The 18,981-nt window shown below is 50.3% G+C and overlaps 1 protein-coding gene across 1 annotated transcript in view; it reads right to left on the bottom strand.

Moving 5' to 3' along the window:
• Positions 1-6,488: 6,488 nt before the first annotated feature.
• Positions 6,489-18,981, bottom strand: part of VANGL2 (VANGL planar cell polarity protein 2) — a 48,257-nt gene continuing 35,764 nt past the window's right edge. The window contains exons 6-11 of the mRNA XM_006096943.3: positions 18,743-18,863; positions 16,292-16,899; positions 15,236-15,372; positions 14,594-14,729; positions 10,965-11,196; positions 6,489-9,989 (exon numbers count right to left, since the gene is read on the bottom strand). Coding sequence (XP_006097005.1) covers positions 9,729-9,989; positions 10,965-11,196; positions 14,594-14,729; positions 15,236-15,372; positions 16,292-16,899; positions 18,743-18,863 — 1,495 coding nt within the window. The 3' untranslated portion in view covers positions 6,489-9,728. The remainder of the gene's footprint in view (positions 9,990-10,964; positions 11,197-14,593; positions 14,730-15,235; positions 15,373-16,291; positions 16,900-18,742; positions 18,864-18,981) is intronic.

The raw sequence follows: 18,981 nt of genomic DNA, 5'->3' as shown, positions 1-18,981 counted from the left end.
TCCCGCCTCCATGACAGCACTAAGAATGTTCAACTGCCTTCTTAGGCCCGCTCCCCAGTTTCAGTTTCCCTAAGAATAAAAATAAGACAGGCATGTCCTCTTTTACCACGCTTATTCAACATAGTACTGGAAGTCTTAGCCACAGCGGTCAGATAAGAAGAAAACTAGAAGGAATTCAAATTGGAAAGGAGGAAGTAAAACTGTCATTATTCACAGATGACATAATATTGTAGATAGAAAATCCTAAAGACTCCATTAAAACACCTCTAGATTTAATAAATGAATTTAGCAAAGTAGCAGGATACAAAATTAACATCCAGAAATCAATGGCATTTTTGTACACCAATAATGAACTCTTAGAAAGAAAGACAAAAAAAATAAAAAATAAAACAATCCCATGTATGATTGCAACAACAAAAAATAAGATACCTTGTCATAAACTTAACCAAGGAGGTGAAAGACCTGTATTCAGAAAACTACAGGACATAGTAGTTTTAAATGTGCATACTACCCAAAGCAATCTATAGATTCAATGCAATCTCTATTAAAATACCAGTGGTATATTTCACAGATCTAGAATAAATACTCCACAAATTTATATGGAACCAAAAAAGACCTGAAATAGCCACAGCAATCTTGAGAAAGAACAAAGTGGGAGAGATCACAATATTGAATATCAAATTACACTACAAAGCCATTGGAATCAAAATAGCCTGGTACTGGCACAAGAACAGATATGTTTTATTCTTTTTAATGCTATTGCAAATGAAATTGTGTTTTTTTAAATTTCCTTTTCAGATAGTTTGCTGTTCATTATAGAAATGCAATGATTTCTGTATGTTGATATTGCACCCTGAAACTTTACTGATTTTGTTTGTTCTAACAGTGTTTGTTGAGGTCTTTCAGGGTTTCAAAGTATAAGATTATGTCATGTGCAGACAGAGATCATTTTATTTCTTCCTTTCTGTTCTGGATGCCTTTTATCATTATTTATTTATTTATTTATTTATTTATTTATTTATTGCTGAATTACTCTGGCTAAGACTTTCATTACTATGCTGAATAGAAGTAGCAAAAGCAGTCATTTTTGTCTTTTCCCTGATTGTAGAGGGAAAGATTTCAGTTTTTCATCACTGACTATGGCGTTCACTGTAAGTTTTTCATATATTGTGTAGAGATAAGTTCCTCTATGCCTAATTTGTTGAAGGCTTTTATCATGAAAAGGTGTTAATTTTTTTTTCTTGCAGTTGATGTTTATCTTTTTTTAAATTTTTTTTCTTTATTAAGGTATTACATATCTGTCCTTATCCCCCACTGCCCCTCCACCCCCCTACTCATGCCCTCACCCCCTTGGTGTCTGGGTCCATTGGTTAGGCTTATATGCATGCATACAAGTCCTTTGGTTGATCTCTCCCCCTTACCCCCACCCTCCCCTACCTTCCCTCAAGGGTGTTAAATTTTGTCAAATGCTTTTTCTGCATCTGTTAGAATGATCATGGCGTTCAGATCAAGATGGTAAACTAGGTACTCTCTTCTTCTGACAACCACATCAAAGTTACAACTAAACTACAGAATAACCATCATTCAGAACCAGCTGAAATCTGGCTGAATGAAACTCTGACAACTAGGGAATTAAAGAAGAAGCCACATTAAGACTGGTAGGAAGGCCCTGACCGGTTTGGCTCAGCGGATAGAGCATCGGCCTGTGGACTCAAGGGTCCCAGGTTCGATTCCAGTCAAGGGCATGTACCTTGGTTGCGGGCACATCCCCAGTGGGGAGTGTGCAGGAGGCAGCTGATCGATGTTCCTCTCCCATCGATGCTTCTAACTCTCTATCCCTCTCCCTTCCTCTCTGTAAGAAAAAAAAAATCAATAAAATAAATTTTTTTAAAAAAAGACTGATAGGAAGGGCAGAGTCATGAACAGACTGGTCCCACACCCACGCATGGGGAATAAAAGTCAGAAGGAATATCTCAGCTGTGGAGGTCCTCCCTGAGGAGCAAAGGGCCCCAGCCCCACATACAGCCCCCCAGCCCAGGGTTCCAGTGCCAGGAACAGAAGTCTCCATAACTTCAGGCTGTAAAAACCAGCCAGAATTGAGGCTGAATGAGATGGAGACTACTTACCTAATCCCTCCAGAATTTGGCAATTCTTAATCAGTGAGGCATGGCGATATGTTCTTTGCCTGAATTCAATAAGACCAGTTTCCAGTTGTGATTTTATTAACCACGGCTTTGGCTGGAATGTCATGTCTGAGAGAGACCTGGATTCTGGATGTCACCAAAAAGCATTAAGGATGAAGACTGACTTTGTTGTTGTTGTTAATCCTCACCCAAGGATATTTTTTCATTGATGTTTTAGAGAGAGTGGAAGAGAAAGGGAAAGACAGAGAGAAACATCGATGTGAGGGAAACACATTGATTGGCTGGCTCCTGCATGAGCCCCGACCAGGGCCAAGACCAGGGAGAAGCCTGCAACCAAGGTACATGCCCTTGACCAGAATCAAACCCAGGACCCTTTGATCCACAGGCCGATGCTCTATCCAGTGAGCCAAACTGGCTAGGGCTGAAGACTGACTTTAAAGCTAATAAGAAGCCCTTGGAGAAATGGCCTGGTACCTTATTTATTCACTAGAGGCCCAGTGCATGAAATTTGTGAATGGGTAGGGTCCCTAGCAGCTGCAGGCTGCCTGCTGGGACCTTCTTTCATTCCATGCCACCCCCTGGTGGTTAGCGCACATCATAGCGGGTGATTGAACTCCTGGTCGAACTCCCAAGGGGACACTTTGCATATTAGGCTTTTATATATAGAGATATGGTTCATGGCAGTCTTTCCAGGTAAGGAATGAAGGTTGTGTTCCTGAGAGATGGCAAGGAAGGAACCTCAAGATATTTTGAGAACCTCAAGAACTTGAGGAATTCACCCAAGTCTATAGGTATTGCAGGAAAACCTGATGGCAGCCAGGTGGCTTAGCTTATTTGCCCTGAGGGCCTAATTAAAACTTAATCATGAGATTCCAGCAAAGCAGATTTAAAAGAGCAATTGTTTATACAAATAATCAGGCCAAATTGGAACTGGACTTAATACAGTAAATAGGTTGGTTTTAATTTGGCTCTTTAATAAAAATGAAGTTAATTTAGGGGGAAAATTGTGTCTCAATAGCCTTTAATACACAGTTACAAATATTAGACTAGTTCAATTACAAGCTTTCTTTTTCACCTATAAACTAATCTGAATCCTGAAATTTTCTAATTTTCTTAAATATTTGACTACAACTCTTGAAACTGTTTCCTTTTTCTCCCATCCTTTGACTTGAAATTAAAATGTTTTTTCTTTTATCAGACCATTTGTCATAATTCTTGTCATTCTAACTTTTGCTCCAATAATCCTGAAATTTGTAACAAGCCCTACTCAGGAAATATTACCGCTAGACACCATCACAACCTCCTTCTATGCCCAGGCCTCCACATCCCTCTGATAGAAATCAAGGATCTCTTGGCTCTGAAGGAAAATATCATCCCTCTTCAACAGGAAGCAGCTACAGAAGAGAACCTGTGCCCCTTTTCTTTGACAGAATTCAGAGCCAAGATATTTGAGGGGGGAATGTGGTAGACAGACATGAGCAGAGCAAGGATGATGGGCCAGGTACAGAAGGTCACCAGAGTGGGCAGCCCTGAGTGCCTAGCAATGGACAATTTAGGGTAGGTCCTTCCTCTGGTAGCATATCGCTAGTCATGTGGTTTGGACACCCTCGCCTTTTCCTCCCTGGAGATAACATCGAGGCCTCAGTAGTATTTCAGCTCCAGGCCCAGAGAAGCAGCAAAACCAGACAAGCAACACTGCAGCTGACCTCAGAACCAGCTGTATTGACTAATGACCCTCTGCCCTGGCACAGACCAAGCAATCAGTGGAGACCTAGACCCTGAAAGGACACACCTGGAAAACTGCTGAATCTTCTATTAAGATCTTTTCCTGGGACTTCCCCTAAAACCTCCACTCTTAAACCCCTAGAATGGAAGACCCAGCTTGCTCACTCTCCCGGGAGCACACCTGCCTTCGGTTTTCCCTTCCCCCTCCCCCATTCCCCGTGACATATTACCATTAGCTTCCTCATTCCAAGCTCCATGGGCCCTTCCTTTGCCTCTGTAACTTATTTCCTAAGCCCATTTCTTCTATGAATTACTTCTTTACCTCTGTGATTTTATAAACTAGAGGCCCAGTGCATGAAATTCATGCAGTTGGGGGAGGGGTCCCCTCAGCCCAGCCTGTGCCCTCTCGCAGTCTGGGAGCCCCGCAATCTATCACCCTGTAGAGGGAGGCCCCACCAACCCGCCCGCAGCACTGCCACTGGGTGGCCGGAGCCTCCCTCTTTGGGGCAATCGATTGCACCCCACAGAAGGAGGCCCCGCCCACCTGCCGCAGCCCACTGGTGGTTGGCCTGGACCTCCCTCTTTGGGACGATCACGGGGTGATGGTGGGGCCCCTGACCAATCGCATCCCACACACCTTGGCTGGCCTGGTGCCAGTGGGTGTCATAGCGTGGTTGTCCAGATGGTCGTTCCGCTGTTCAGTCGTTTGGTCAATTTGCATATTATGCTTTTATTGTCATAGATGTCCTCTTGTAGTTTGAATCTTGGCTCTGAATTTTTTCCTAGCCGGAACCCAAGTACCGAAGGTTGTTGAAGTACCCGGATCTGGTCTGACTCCACCTGGTGCGGTTCCTGCTGCCACCAACAGTGTCAGGCTGGAACATCCTAGGCACTGAATAAAGACTCGCTAAACTAAAAGCAGTTATTTTATTTGCCCGTTAAGAGAAAGAATAATTTGGGAGGCATGCTAGGAATCTGGTCACAATAACTCAAAAGCTGGATTTGAGGTAAACTAAGACAGTAAGTGAAACTGTAAGCCTCGTTACAAAAAGAAAAGTCCTAAGAATGGGGGTTGTAGTTTCAAGGGAAGTTTTTTGTTTGTTTTCATATGAGAAAGACTTGAGTACAATTTTAAAGGAAGAAGTATATGATCCCTTTTGCATGTATGTCCCTATTGTGTTGTTTGTTTTTTTAATTCATTATTCATTCAACAATTTTCTTATTGAGCACCAACTATATGTGAGGAACTGACTGGTACAAATGCTAGGAAGACTTAGGTAAATAAAACAAATAAATCCCCTCCCTTCAGGGAAACTGTGTTACCCTCTCTTGATTCTAAAACTCCTTAAATTTCTTGAAGGCTCCCTGAGCTCCTGGCCGTCTAGCCAGGGCTCCTCTGTGCTCTGCCTGTGACCAGGCCACGCCGCCTCACCTGAGTCACTGGGCCTGTCCATGCTATAGGCTGGATCTTCCTCCAGGACAAGGACCTCGTCTCTTGTCCCTGCGTCCTCAAAGCCTGGCAAAGCATGAGGTGGGGAGAGGAAGACTGACTCTAGGAAGCAGGTACCTCCACACAGGAAAGCTTACATTTGCTTATTTGTTTTAACCTTAAGAAGCTGCTTATGGCCGAAACCGGTTTGGCTCAGTGGATAGAGCATTGGCCTGTGGACTGAAGGGTCCCGGGTTCGATTCCGGTCAAGGGCATGTGCCTTGGTTGAGGGTACATCTCCAGGAGGGGTGTGCAGGAGGCAACTGATCAATGTTTCTCTCTCATCGATGTTTCAAGCTCTCTATCCCTCTCCCTTCCTCTCTGTAAAAAAAAAAAAAATCAATAAAATATATTTTTTTAAAAAAGAAGCTGCTTATGTGCTAAGTATTTTGTTCAAAGTCACCGAGAAGCTTGGGTCCTGTGGACTGAAGGGTCCCGGGTTCGATTCCGGTCAAGGGCATGTGCCTGGGTTGCGGGCACATCCCCAGTGGGAGATGTGCAGGAGGCAGCTGATCGATGTTTCTCTCTCATCGATGTTTCTAGCTCTCTATCTCTCTCCCTTCCTCTCTGTAAAAAATCAATAAAATATATTAAAAAAAAAAAAAAAAAAAGAAGCTGCTTATGTGCTAAGTATTTTGTTCAAAGTCACCGAGAAGCTTGGGTCTCAGTGGAGCTGAAAGGCATTCTGATACTTGATTACAAGCGCAACACCCACTGGATATTTTCATTTTAAATAAATGACTACTGCTAGACTTTCTTTCATGCAGTGCCTGAAAGACTGAAGAGATAATGGGAGAAATAAAATATTTAGAAATAAGAAATATACTTCAGGGATTTTTCATAATGAAATGTGATGACTTGTCACTGTTGACTAAAACAAATGATTCCCTGAAATTCTTATGGCTCTTTCCTTCCTCCTTAGGCCAATAACCATCCACCCATCCCCATCTGTCTCTTCTCAGAATAGACAATTTCCTGTGCCTTCATCTGAGGAACAATGGAGTGCTAATGAACTCACACTGCCCCCTCCTGGCCTAGCCATGCCCTAACAAGGGGCACATCTATCCACTCCTGCCTGACCCTCTTTGCTCTCTATAAAAAAAGAAAGACAACAAAATGCCCCCACAAAAGTCAAATGTCTTTATTTTATATTTTTAAAAAAAGTTTGTACAGTTTTAGTTCCTATGTTAAGAAAAAAAATCCCTAAAACTGCCATAATGTTTAGATTCACTGCAAACTGTAAAAACAAGCATTTTATATATTAAAAAAAATTTACATTTTACAATTTTCTACATGCATGCACAAGGTCTCAGTTCTGTAACCCTCCCACCCTCCCCCCCCCAAAAAAAAGGAAAAAAGAAAAAAAATCTAGATCCAACAGTAGAAAATTCTACATTTACAGTCTCACTTGGAAGGGACTCAAAAAGCCCCCTTCCTTCGCGCACAGAACGAGTCACAACAATCACACACCAGGACCAAGTCCATCAGCAGATGCTGCCCGTGGGGAGAGCCGAGGAATGACAAGACAGACTGACAGACACCACGGAGGGTCAGGGGACTCATCGGGCCCAACAGAAAAGAAGCACAGACTCTGGGAAATGCGTGTTTGAGATGAGAAGGTCAGGGACCCAACGTCTCTGATGCTTGACGACAAGCACAATGCAGGGTTTGTGAAAGGAATTCGGGGGAGGGAAGGGGAGCGAGAAATGAAGGGCTGAAATGGGGGGGGATGGGAAGAAATATGAGATTAAAGGGAAATAAACAGATCGCGAAGAGCAGTTTAGAGAAAGGGAACAATGGGGACAGCCGCAGAGTGGCGAGGTAGGTGAAGGACTGAGGCACAGTGTCCTGGTATGGAGGGACGGAGGAGGGTATGTGTCCCAAAGAGATGAAAAGAAGCGCCTAGGAGGTGTGAAGGGGCTGCACCAGGATGCCATGAAGTCATAGAAAGAAAGGGCGCTGGAAAGACCCAGCCACTGCATCCCCTGGGGGTGGGGGCAGAGGCGGGCACGCCCCCACAGGGAAGAATGAGTGAAGGACACTGCTCAGAGGGATTTAGTCAGCTGCACGCCCCACAGCAATTCACAGCATGAAGACAACCTCCCACAGAGGAGAAGAAAGGACACACAGCCACACACTTGACAATTCATCCTGACATTTTAAAAAATAATAATAATAATCAAAGAAGATAAAGATACCACAGTTGTGACGCAAAGGACCAAAACACTATCATTCTCAGTCACGGCCCTTAGTGCTCATACGGAGAGCTGGGGGGAACTTTCTTTTTGCTTTAGGAGAAAGGAATGAAGAAATCACAGTGATTCAACACATGGCAGGTTCTTAAAATAAACACTCCCTGCCCCTAACCCAGGGCAGCAACTAAGACCCCCAATAGGTTCCCTCTCCACCTCAGTCCTCAAACCACAGGTCCCACTCCTGCCCACAGCGGCAATGACCGCAATCACCATCCGGGCCCCATTTTCCAGGATAGCGAGGTATTTAGAAATGTGACCCAGAGGGGCTCCTCCAAAACCAGGTCTTGGAAGGAAAGACACCTTCCCCATACCCCCAGGAGAGGATGTCCTTCGCTCAGGTCTATCCACAAACCCACAGCCCCAGGTGGTGGCAGACTTCCGGCCCTGCCTAAGGTGAGCCCTGGCTGAAGAGCCCTTGCTTAGTAAGTGGTGGGTGGGGGAGGTGAGGGAGGGGGGCAGATGTGCTTTTCCAGAAAGGACAGCAGGAGAAACGCCCATCGCTAGGCTCCACCAAGCCCAGGACTGCCAGAGAGGAAGCCTCCCTGCTGAGGCTTCCCTGGGGATCTGACCCCAAGTAGCTCTCTGCAAGGCAACAGCCAGTGAGTTTTCCAGGGATAGACGGGCCTGTAGGGGACACTGATTTATTTAGGGGACAGACCCAGAGGCACACTCCAGCCCAGCCACCTTAAAGGTCTGCCACGTGGGTCCTGGCTGGAGGTATCTGGATGCGTCCCAGTTCTGTCCTCCCCCCACCCCACCCCCTGGCTAAAACTACATGGGTTAAAGGCTCAGATTTACACTGAATCTATGTGTTAGAGGGCCAGCACATTTTGCTCAAAATGAGATGGAAATTGTCAAGAATTCAGATTGGGTGCAAAGACTATGAGAGCTAAATGGGGTAAGGGGCTACATACCCACAAAAGGCAGCAATCCTGGTCTTTCACCCCAATACAGAGGGAGACCAGAGCCCAGAGAACCAGGCAGAGGGAGAAGAGGAGGGGACCCTGGCCAGCCAAGGAAAAGAGACCCCTGAGACAAAGAGGTGGACTTAAGGCAGGGGACAAGGAGGAGCTGCGGGCTCCCCCCAAGAAAGAGATGAGACAGCAGGTCTCTGGAGCTGAAGGGAGAGACATCGAAACTGGAGGTGGCTGGTGGAACAAAGAAAAATGTTTGCCTAGGACCACCGGGTGGGGTTGGGGCCCACAGGCAATGAATTCTGTGCAGGAGTCTACATGTCACCCTTTGCTGGGAAGGGGAACCTGGCCCACTGAGATGTTCACAGTGGAGTGGGGGGCAGGGATCTCTCCTGCCCTTCCCTCAGGGGCTACCCAGGAAAGAGCCATAAAAAGCGGGGACCCAGGAAAGGAGGTCACAGCTGGTTTCTGTCTCGGTTTGCCCGTGGTCACGTGTGACCATACACGTGAGAAACAGACGGTGGAGATTTCAGGGTGAAGAAGGCATCTTCCCTTGCTCTGCATATGTATGGCTGGATTCGGGAGGCTCTAACAGCTGGAAGGAAATCACTCTGGCAGGGGACCCCTAACTTGGGGGCGGCGTGGGGGGACACAGGCATGCCCTTGCCCCAGGAACTCAGGACCTGTTGCAGGTGGGGGAGCAGCAGGAGGGGCGAATCACCTGCCATCTGGAGGTCTCAGGAAGCTGCTGCCCTGGAGGAGTTTGGCACCGTGGTTCTCTGCAGTCATGTCTGTGTCCCCCAGAGGCACCTTGTCAGGAGCCACTGGAAAGAACAGCCACGAGAACCTGGGTTCGAGAGTGGGGGCTCAGGAGAGCCCTGTGCACTTTCAGAAAAGACAGTCATCCGGGGAGAGGAGAGGGAGGGAGAGAGGCACTGATTCCTGCAGGGCCTGGACAGATACAGAGTGAGGGGGGCAGAGAAGAGGGAACTTCCCAGGTACTGATGACAGCAGGGTGGTCTCTCCAGGTTCACCTGGGGTGAATAGGAAGAGGGGAGGAGACAGGGTAGGGGCAAGTTAATTCAAGTAAAGAAAAAAAAACATCAGAGGGCGAGGCCGCAGGAAAGGGGCTGGACCTGAGCGCCCAGCCCTTCCCAGCGTCCCCGGAGCCCCGTCTCCCACTCCCACTGCTGTTACACAGTCACACCGAGGTCTCAGACTGCAGCCTCATGACAAACTTGTGCGACTTGGGGTCCACAAATTCCTCGGAGAGTTTGAAGAATGGAACCTTCTTGGTGCTGACCACCAGGCTGAAGTCCTGGCGCTTTAAGAGGAAAACAATGCCATCCTTAAGGCCGTTGGTCACCGGCTCCTCGCTCACCAGTGTCCACTGTTTGGCCAGCCAGCGTTCCTTGTGGTACTGGATGGTCGGTCCGGCTGCCAGGTACCGCTCCAGGAAGGCCTGAGGAGGGGAGAAGGAGCATGTCGGAAGCTCTCCCACCCACCCGCCACCCTGCATACCCTGGGACTCCGCTTCCAAAGACAGCCAGCAGACCCCAGCTCACTGGGCATTTGGTCTCAGAATGTCAGAGGGAGGAAGGCTGAAATGGTCTGTGTCAGACCCTTGCTTTATAAACGAGGAAGTGGGAGCCCACAGAGGTGATGTGGCTCAGCAGGGTCAGGACTGGAACTCAGCTCTCCTAACACCATCCTCTGCTCTTCCCCCTTACACCATGGGATGGTCCGGGCAAGCCTTTCCTCATTCCTCCTTCCTCCCCACCCAGCTGGCATGGTTAGTGACAAATAGGTTGGCACAAGCAGAAAGCTAGAGGCATCCTGGTTAAAGTGCAACATCTTTAGTCACCCATGCACCAGGATGGCTCCGGGGAAGCGAGACTAGGAAGTGGACAAAGAGCGGAGGGGTGGGTAATGGCTCAAAATGGTTCAAAGAGAACAAAAAAAACCTGGTGGAAGTGAGGGGTGAAGGTGGGGTTTTAGATCTGGAAATTTCAGAGCTTTTCTAGAGATGAGAAACAGGTCTCAGCCTTTCCCCAAATGGTCCCAAAGCTCTCCCTTCTCCTCACCACTAAGAACTTCACCCCATGCAGAGATGGGTGGATGGGGTAGAAATGAGAGAAGAGACTATGAGAAGGTAGAGAGGGGAGGGGAGGGAAGGGGAGAGGAGGGGAAGGGGAGGGGAGGGGAGGGGAGGGGAGGGGAGGGGAGGGGAGGGAAGGGAAGGGGAGGGGAGAGAAGGGAAGGGAAGGGAAGGGAAGGGAAGGGAAGGTAAGGTAAGGGAAGGTAAGGGAAGGGAAGGGAAGGGAAGGGAGAGAAAGATGGAAAGTAAAGACAGAAGTGAGAGAACAGGGGGAAGGGAGCTGGGAAGAAGGGGCCAGCATAGAGGAAGCAGAGGATGCTGGGCAGGCGGAGCATGCACCTTGGGCGTCATGTCGTGGGTGATGCAGAACTCCAGGTGCTGCAGGATGCTCTCCATGGTGTGGTAAGGCTGCTGCTTGGTGGTCCGGAGGTACTTCTGCATGGCTCGGGCCATGGATGCGAAGATGGCCTGGGCCGCCTCCCGGGGGTCCATCACCTCCCTGGGGTTCTTCTGCTCCTCTTCCTGCAGCCGCTTGATGTGAGTGAAGGCCTCCTCCACCGCCACCACAAGCCTGGGGGACAGGAGGGGTCTGGAGCAGACGCCCACCTCTCATCTTCCCCCAGCTCCCGCCCTCAGTATCCAGAACAAGCTCAGGCCTTTGTGCTCTTGAGGAAGCAATGGGAACCCATTTGCAGCCTCGGACTGGGCTTTGGGGACTATGTGTATTTGCATAAGCATTTGCTGTTGGGGGAAGGCGAAGGATTTTCCCCACTGGGGACAGGAAACAGCTGTAGAGTTCAGTGAGCACGGCCCAGGGACTCAAAGAGAGCATTCGAATGTCAAACCCAGAGAGCCAATCAAGAACTGTGCTATGGGAAAGACCAGCATAGACCAGCATTGCAGCAAATGCTAAGAAAAGCCTTCTTAAATAAGATGCTCAAATCACACTTCGGGGGGTGGGGGGGTGGTATGAATAGATACAACTACATCAAAATGGAAGATTTCTATTCAACCACAACAGCATGGACAACATCAATGAAAATCTCTTAGGGCAGAGGATGGAGGGAATGCAAAGAATTTGCTACAAATCAAGAAGAAAAAGGCAAAACACTACAGAAAAATGGGCGAAGGAGATGAACAAACAATTCACAAGAGGCCTAAAAGGCTAAAAAAAGACTATGAATTAATCACTTGCTAGTAATTAGAGATATTTAAAATGTTAATAAGATATTACTTATCCAACAAAATGAAAAAAATTAGGAAGATGACTATAATCCAAATAGTGGTTAGGATGTTGTGTGGATTCAATGAACTGCTCTGCAAAGATAGGATGGCACACGTTGCATATTGTAGGCAACATCAGTGAATCTCAGAAACACAGTGTTAAAGGGGAACAGGAAAAATAAGCCAATTGACATTAAAAGCAGAGAGACACACACCAACACCAATATTCGGAAGCCCTTCAAATAGCTTAGAACGGGATTTGGGCTAAGGAAACCTGTGCGCACCGACAGGTTATCTGTGTACATCAACAGTCCCTCTGTTTATTCTTTTCCTTCTCCTAATTGTCTCAGTGAAGTTCCTTCAGAAATGATCCTTTTGTCTCAGGTGAACCAAGGGGAAAGTTTTCCTCTGCTTACACCCCGGGTAATGGGGAAGGAAAGGGTCCTTCTAGGCCAAGAATGGTGGTGGCCCTGGAGAAGACCCAAAGACCTTAGGCAAGGCAGAAGGTAAGGGAGCAGGGCACATCTCTGGTTTCCTTCCATGAGAGCGACTTCTACGACAACTGGAAACACACTGGAATGCTGCAGAAACGGGCTGATGCTCTTTGATCCAGTGCAGAGGACACCAGGCTTGTGGGAGGACAGGCTAGCGCTACCTTCCCCCCGTGAGACCTGGGGATCCGTGTGGGAGGAGGGGCTGAGACCTCTGTCCTCCCTGGAGAAACCCCGACAGACCCAGGTGGGGCCTGACAGCAGTTGGCAGCAAGAAAGACTCTTCAGACCTGGCTGGTTTTGCTCAGTGGATAGAGCGTCGGCCTACAGACTGAAAGGTCCCGGGTTTGATTCCGGTCAAGGGCACATGGCTAGGTTGCAGGCTCGATCCTCAGTAGGGGATGTGCAGGAGGCAGCCTATTAATGATTCTCTCTCATCATTGATGTTTCTATCTCTCCCTCTCTCTTCCCCTTTGAAATCAATAAAAATGTTTAAAAGAAAGAAAGAAAGATTCTTCAGGTGTGACTTAAATTCACATAATAATGGGAATGGGAAAAAGGAAGCAGTGAGGACAGCCTTTATGAATTTACCAAGATTTGGCAGGAGACCCTCATTTTCGCAGGTAAAAATGTACCATCTGCTGAGCAAGCTTTCAAGATCTGCTGGCAGGAGATCTCATCAGCCTCAGTCCCTGCTGTCACAGAGGAGGTTCACATCCTTTCATTGGGTCCCTGGCCCACTGTGGTCGGTGGAATTCAAAGATGCCTCCATCCACCTCTGCCAGGTTCCCACTGCCGATGATTCAATAACATCGGCACATTTTGAGGATAAAATTAAAGTGCCAAATCAGCTGACTTTAAAATACAGCATTGGGTCCAGCAGGTGTGGTTCAGTAGTTGAGTGTCAACCCATCAACCAAGAGGTCATCGGTTCTATTCCCAGTCAGGGCACATGCCAGTCGTGGGCTTGATCCTCCAATGGGGCATGCAAGAGGCAGCCAATCAATGATGTTTCTCTCTCATCCATGTTTTTATCTCTCTATCTATCCCTCTCCTTCCTCTCTTTCTAAAAAAAATCAATAGAAAATATTTTAAAAAATAATAATACGAGATTGGACTGGTGATCGGTCAATATGGAAACATAGATAAACACAGTACTCACTGCCACATCAAAATTACCACTAAAATACAGAACAACCATCATTCAGAACCACCTGAAATCTAGCTGAATGGAAATCCTACAACTAGGGAATTAAAGAAGAAGCACATCAAGACTGGTAGAAGGGACAGAGACTCGGGGTAGAATCAAGGAACCGGCTGGTGCCACACTCACATGTGGTGGTTTAATATCAGGAGGGAGCCCAGCCAGTATGGCTCAGAAACTGAGCACTGACCCATGACCCAGGAGGTCTCAGTTTGATTCCCCGTCAGCTCAAATGCCCAGGTTGCAGGCTCGATCCCCAGTAGGGGGTGTGCAGGAAGCAGCCAATCAATGATCCTCTCTCATCATTGATGTTTCTATCTCTCTCTCCCTCTCCTTTCCTCTTTGAAATCAATAAAAATAAAATTTAAAAAATAAATAAATAAAAATAAACAAACAAGCAGAACAGAAACAGCCTCGCAGATACAGAGAACATTCTGAAGGTTGCCAAGTGGGAGATGGTTGGGGGGATGAGTGAAAAAGGTGAAGGGATTTAGACGTACAAATTAGTCATCGCCCATGGACACAGACAATAAACAGGTGAAGGCCTGGGAAGGTTGAGAGATGGGTAATACTCTCAATAATAAAATAAATTTAAAAAGAGATTTACCTCTCACCTGAAAATAAATACATAAAACACGGGATTGTTATGGTAGACCTGATCTTATCATGTGAGCCCTTTGAAAGCAGTTTTTCAGGCTAGAGAGCCCCTCAAGGAGAAAGCAAACTGCATGCTGTGAATTGCCTACAAGGCCAGGTGACGAGGTTCAGCCAGCAACCAGTGAGCCTGGAAGACAACCCAGGCTCAAATTTCAGCCTATGAGACCTGAATGGAGGTCCAATGAACCCCACCTGACACAGGGACTGTGAGGGAACAGATGTGCGTTGTTTTATAGAGCTGCCTTCATAGTGATTTGCTTTGGCAACAACAGGACACGAATATACACCCTCACCCTTATCACTGCTCACCTGTCTATTTCCAATAGTTACAGAACCCGGATGATCTTCCTCTCCTGAGCCCATCCACACCTACTGCCCCCCCAGAGACCTACCTGGCCCTCCGCTTGCGTACCCTCCGCTCGTGCTCTGCCTCCTCGTAGTAGTACTCATTGTGGCTGTTGTCCCGCCTCCGGGCTGCCGCAGCAATCACAGCCCGGGACTGGCCCGTGGAATTGTTGGTGCTGTTTTCTGCACAGGAGCAGGAGAGAAAGGAGATGGTTACTGGGGAGCGTGGCCTTGCTTTTCGCTGCAGGAAGTCTGGAGACAGCAATCTGACACATCTGAGGCAGCCGTGACCACCCCCAACAATACTTCCTGTTCCCAACCCTGGTGGCCACTTCTGGGAGAGACCCCCTGGAAACCAGGTGGCACTGGAGGCAGAAGCTCTGCACAAGTTCCTCGCCAGTGCAGGAGGTTCTGGAGCTCAGAGAGCCGAGGGCTTAGGACCAGGGCAGATGAGCAGACGCAGAGGAGCCAGACTGGGGGATACACCATGGCATAAAGGGACAGCAAGTAGGATCAGCAGCTAAGACCAGCCACCTGGAGTCAAGGCAAAGGACAGAACAGAAGCATCGGGGACAAGGGCCGAGGAAAGGAGAAAGCAAGGGAAGGAGGGGGCGAGAGGAACAGGGCGGAGGTAGCTTGGAGTCCTGCTGGGGAAGAGACCAGGAGGGCTGAGGAGCAGGGCCGCTCACCCTCTCCGAGGGAATACACCTTGAAGCCAGACACTTTCTTGGCCAGGACGGACTTGGGCAGGTTGAGAAGGGCAGGGTTGTAGACGGGAAAGTCATGGTAATACTTCTCCAGGATCCACACTGCCACGCGTTGGATGCTGTGGGGGAGACACAGGAGGGGAAGGGAGAAGGGACAGACAAGGGGCGCAGGGGAAGGGAGACATCAGGGCAGGTTGGTAGGGCAGGAAAGGACACAGGACAGGGACAAGCTGCTTCCAAGAAGCCTGGCTCAGGGCCTGCGGTCTACTTACCCGGTTCCCACGCCTTCCCCAGGGCTGGGCCTCCTAGTCCTTCCCTGCCGTACTGAAGCCCAGGGGAGAAAGGGCAGTGGGCCTGGGTCCCCAGCCAAGGGTCACTCATCCCTTTCAGGATTCCCCCCAAGATTCCCTATAGCAGTGGTCGGCACACTGCGGCCCCTTGAGTGTGGCTCTTCCACAAAACACGATGTGCGGGCGTGCACGTACAGTGCAATTGAAACTTCGTGGCTACACTCAAGGGAACAAAGAGCCGCATGTGGCTCGCAAGCCGCAGTTTGCCAACCACTGCCCTATAGGATCAGGAAGTGCTACTGACACTCTGCAGGGTCTGGGAGCGTCCTGCCCACAGTAGGGGTGGGGCGGGCTGAAGAGCTTCCCTCATTATCTTTTGCTCTGAGGGTCCCTCCTCTGGCCAGCGCATCTCAGTGACCACTCACCCTGCGATCACAAGAGGCTGCGCCTCCAAGAAAGAAATAGTAAAGCGACTCCCAAAAGCCTGTCTGTGCCACAGCTTTCGCCTCTTTGGCCCACCCCTCTCTGAGATCTCTGCTTGTCCGTTCATCTGTTCACCCCATCTCGTCCCAGGACCCTGCGCCTCAAGCCGCAAACACTGTCAAAAACATCCTACGTGCAAAGTACTGAACTGCTTCCCACACGGCCCGCCCAGCCCAGCACCGCCAGCCCCAACATCGCACTACCCGCCCTGCGGTGCCCCCAGCCTCCACCCCAGGCCCAGCCGCCTGCTCCCAGGCGCTCATACCTGAGATGGCCCACGTTGTAGAAGCGGCTGGCCCCGTCGGTGGAGCGCACGACCTTGAGCGTGAACTGAGGCTGCAGTTGGCGCAGCTCCAGCAGGACCACCGCCAGGTAGTGCACAAAGAGCAGGGCGTCCACCAGCGACACGGCGAACTGCACCACGCCCTGGTAGCTGCGCTCCCGGGCGTCCAGGATGCGCACCCCGTAGAAGAGCCAGTAGGAGACCACGAGCAGGAAGACAAGCACCATGAGCAGGGCACGCAGCACGAAGACGCGGGGCAGCGAGGCCTTGGGACGGCGGAAGAACAGCGCCCAGCTGCCCAGCAACAGGATGAGCAGCTTGAAGGCCACGGAGATGAAGAGGCCCTCGCAGGCGGTCCCGCAGGGCTCCAGCTCCTCCCGCCACAGCAGAGGGGGCAGCAGCAGGAAGGCCAGCGGGGTGAGGAAGGAGAGCAGCGCCAGCGTGGTGCCAGCAGCCACCCCCAGGTGACGGGAGCAGTCCAGGGGGACACTGTCCTCCATGTCCTTGGCGATCCGCGTGAGGTCATCGTGGGAGATGCTGTGCTCTGAAGTACCTGTGACCACGGTGGTCGTTTCCCCCCAGTTGTCATCCTACAGCAAAGGGGGCGAGGACAACAGGAGAGAGGGCGAGGGAGAAAGACAGAGGGAAGCGCGGGAGAGGAGAGGGAGGAAGAAGAGAGGTTAATCAGCCAGTGTGAAGCCATCAGAGGGACTGCGTCCACGCCGGGCCTCTGCAAGAGGACGCCTGAGACCTGGGCCTTGGGGGTCTTCACACTGGTCAGCAGGGCAGCAGAACTGCACATGCACAGATGACCCTCAGAGCAGAGGGCACAAGAGAGATGCCAAGGAAGCTGCTCGACAGTGACTGGGGCCTGAGGTCACACTCATCAGACAAAGCAGACAGGAGACCTACAATGCCAGGCGAAGCAAGAAATGCCTCTCCTCCGGGCACTGAGAGCCACTCGAGGCTCTGACTAAGCTCTGACTAAGGGGGTGAATGAGAAGAGCAATGTGGTGAAGAAAAGGGGACACTGGGGGGAGGGACATGGGGAGGTGGATGATTAGTGCAGGTGTGGGGACCTGGTCAGACTAGGACCCCCCGGGCTCTGCGGTCTGCCCAGCCAGCTCTGCTGGGCCAGCTCCATGCCCACAGCACAGGGCTGCCTCTTCCTGGAGGCAAGGGGGTGGACAGGCCGGGGCCCCCCGATGCCTTTCTGAGTGGGGTCCACTCAAGCTGTTTCTCTGAAGAGGCTACATGCCATCTCACAGAGGAGCCCAAGACGACAAGTGGGCAGTGTCCACCTCTCCACTCCTGGACGGCCTGGGCTATGGAGTCACATCCTACACCCGGGATTTAGGTTACACGCCTGAGCCCCGGGGCCTGCCTGGCAGAGTCCGTGATTAAGAAACTGAGGCGGCTCCTCTCCCATGGACAAGAGAGGAGAACGACCTGAAAGTAGAAAGTGGATGCACTGACCACTTTCAGCTCAAGAGCCAGGGTCCACTCCTCACCCAGACACAGCGCCTGCGCTTCCCAAGGACCAAGGCTTGGGAACGCCTCCCAACAGCGGGTGAGCCTATCACACCTCAGGGTCACTTCAAGAACTCAGAGGCCAAGTCTCGGGGAGAAGACGGGATTGCGGAAACGGGAGAAAAAGCATTTGCATCCGGTATTGATCCGTCCCCAAGACCCAGGAATTCCCAATGTCAGTCACAACAAGTTCTTGTGAGAGAAAAAAAAAAAAGGGCTGGGAATCTCCTGCCCCACAAGATGCTCTCAAGAAGAAAGAGGAGGAATGAGACACAGGCAATCTAGTCATCTCGCATCCTAGCTCTGCCCTGTTCTCGATCGGTGTTCTGCCTACTGACCTCCCTAGCAGGTGAGCACAGCGGGCCACCAGGTGAAAGCAGGAGTAACCTGTCCTGGAGAACTCTTCCCAGCCCTGGCTCCACACCCCGGCCTCACTTCTCCTCCCTCCCCTCCCCCCTCCACTCCTCCCGCATCTCATTTCCCCAACACCCAGGCGATGCTGTTCTGCAGGCCGACACCAGAGGGCGCCAGCGTGGCCTCGCCTGAAGGCTTCCAAGAAAACTCAGGGCTGCCCAGACCCCAGGCCCCACCCAGCCCCCGCCCTCCTATGCTAGATTCCCAGGAGCCTGACGGACCAGCATTGGCCAGAGGAACCAGGGAATCCCCTACACAGCCCAGGTCACCCCCACCTCTCGGAAGATGAGGAAGAACGAGACTGCTGCTTCCAAAGGGATTTCTACTGAGATTCCCTCAATTCCACTGAAACAGTGTCTGACCCTGGGACAGACACACCCGCCTTTCCAGAGCTGGGCCAGCCTTCCAGCGCCCCCCTCTGGTGGGCCTCCGCTTTGCCCAGGGTCAGTCTGGAAACACCAACCTGCCCCTCGCCCCCCTGGCGCTCACCCGCTCATCCCCGCGAGTGGACTCATTGTCCAGCAGGGGCTCCCCTGGAGCCTGGATCGTCACCGACTTATCCCCGCGGCTCCCATCTCGGCTCTTGGAGCGGTGTCGGTCCCGTCGGTCCCTGCAGCCGGGGCCAGGGGAACAGGCACAGAAAGGTCAGGGGAGGACCTGGGACTCCTCACAACAACCGCACCCCACCACCCCTAAAGTACCCGACGCCGCGGAAGCCTCCCACTTCC

The sequence above is a fragment of the Myotis lucifugus genome, unplaced genomic scaffold (assembly GCF_000147115.1).
Source record: "Myotis lucifugus unplaced genomic scaffold, Myoluc2.0 scaffold_190, whole genome shotgun sequence".
NCBI classification, from domain to species: domain Eukaryota; kingdom Metazoa; phylum Chordata; class Mammalia; order Chiroptera; family Vespertilionidae; genus Myotis; species Myotis lucifugus.
Note: the sequence above shows the minus strand (reverse complement) of the source record. Positions and strands in the feature narration are given on the sequence as shown.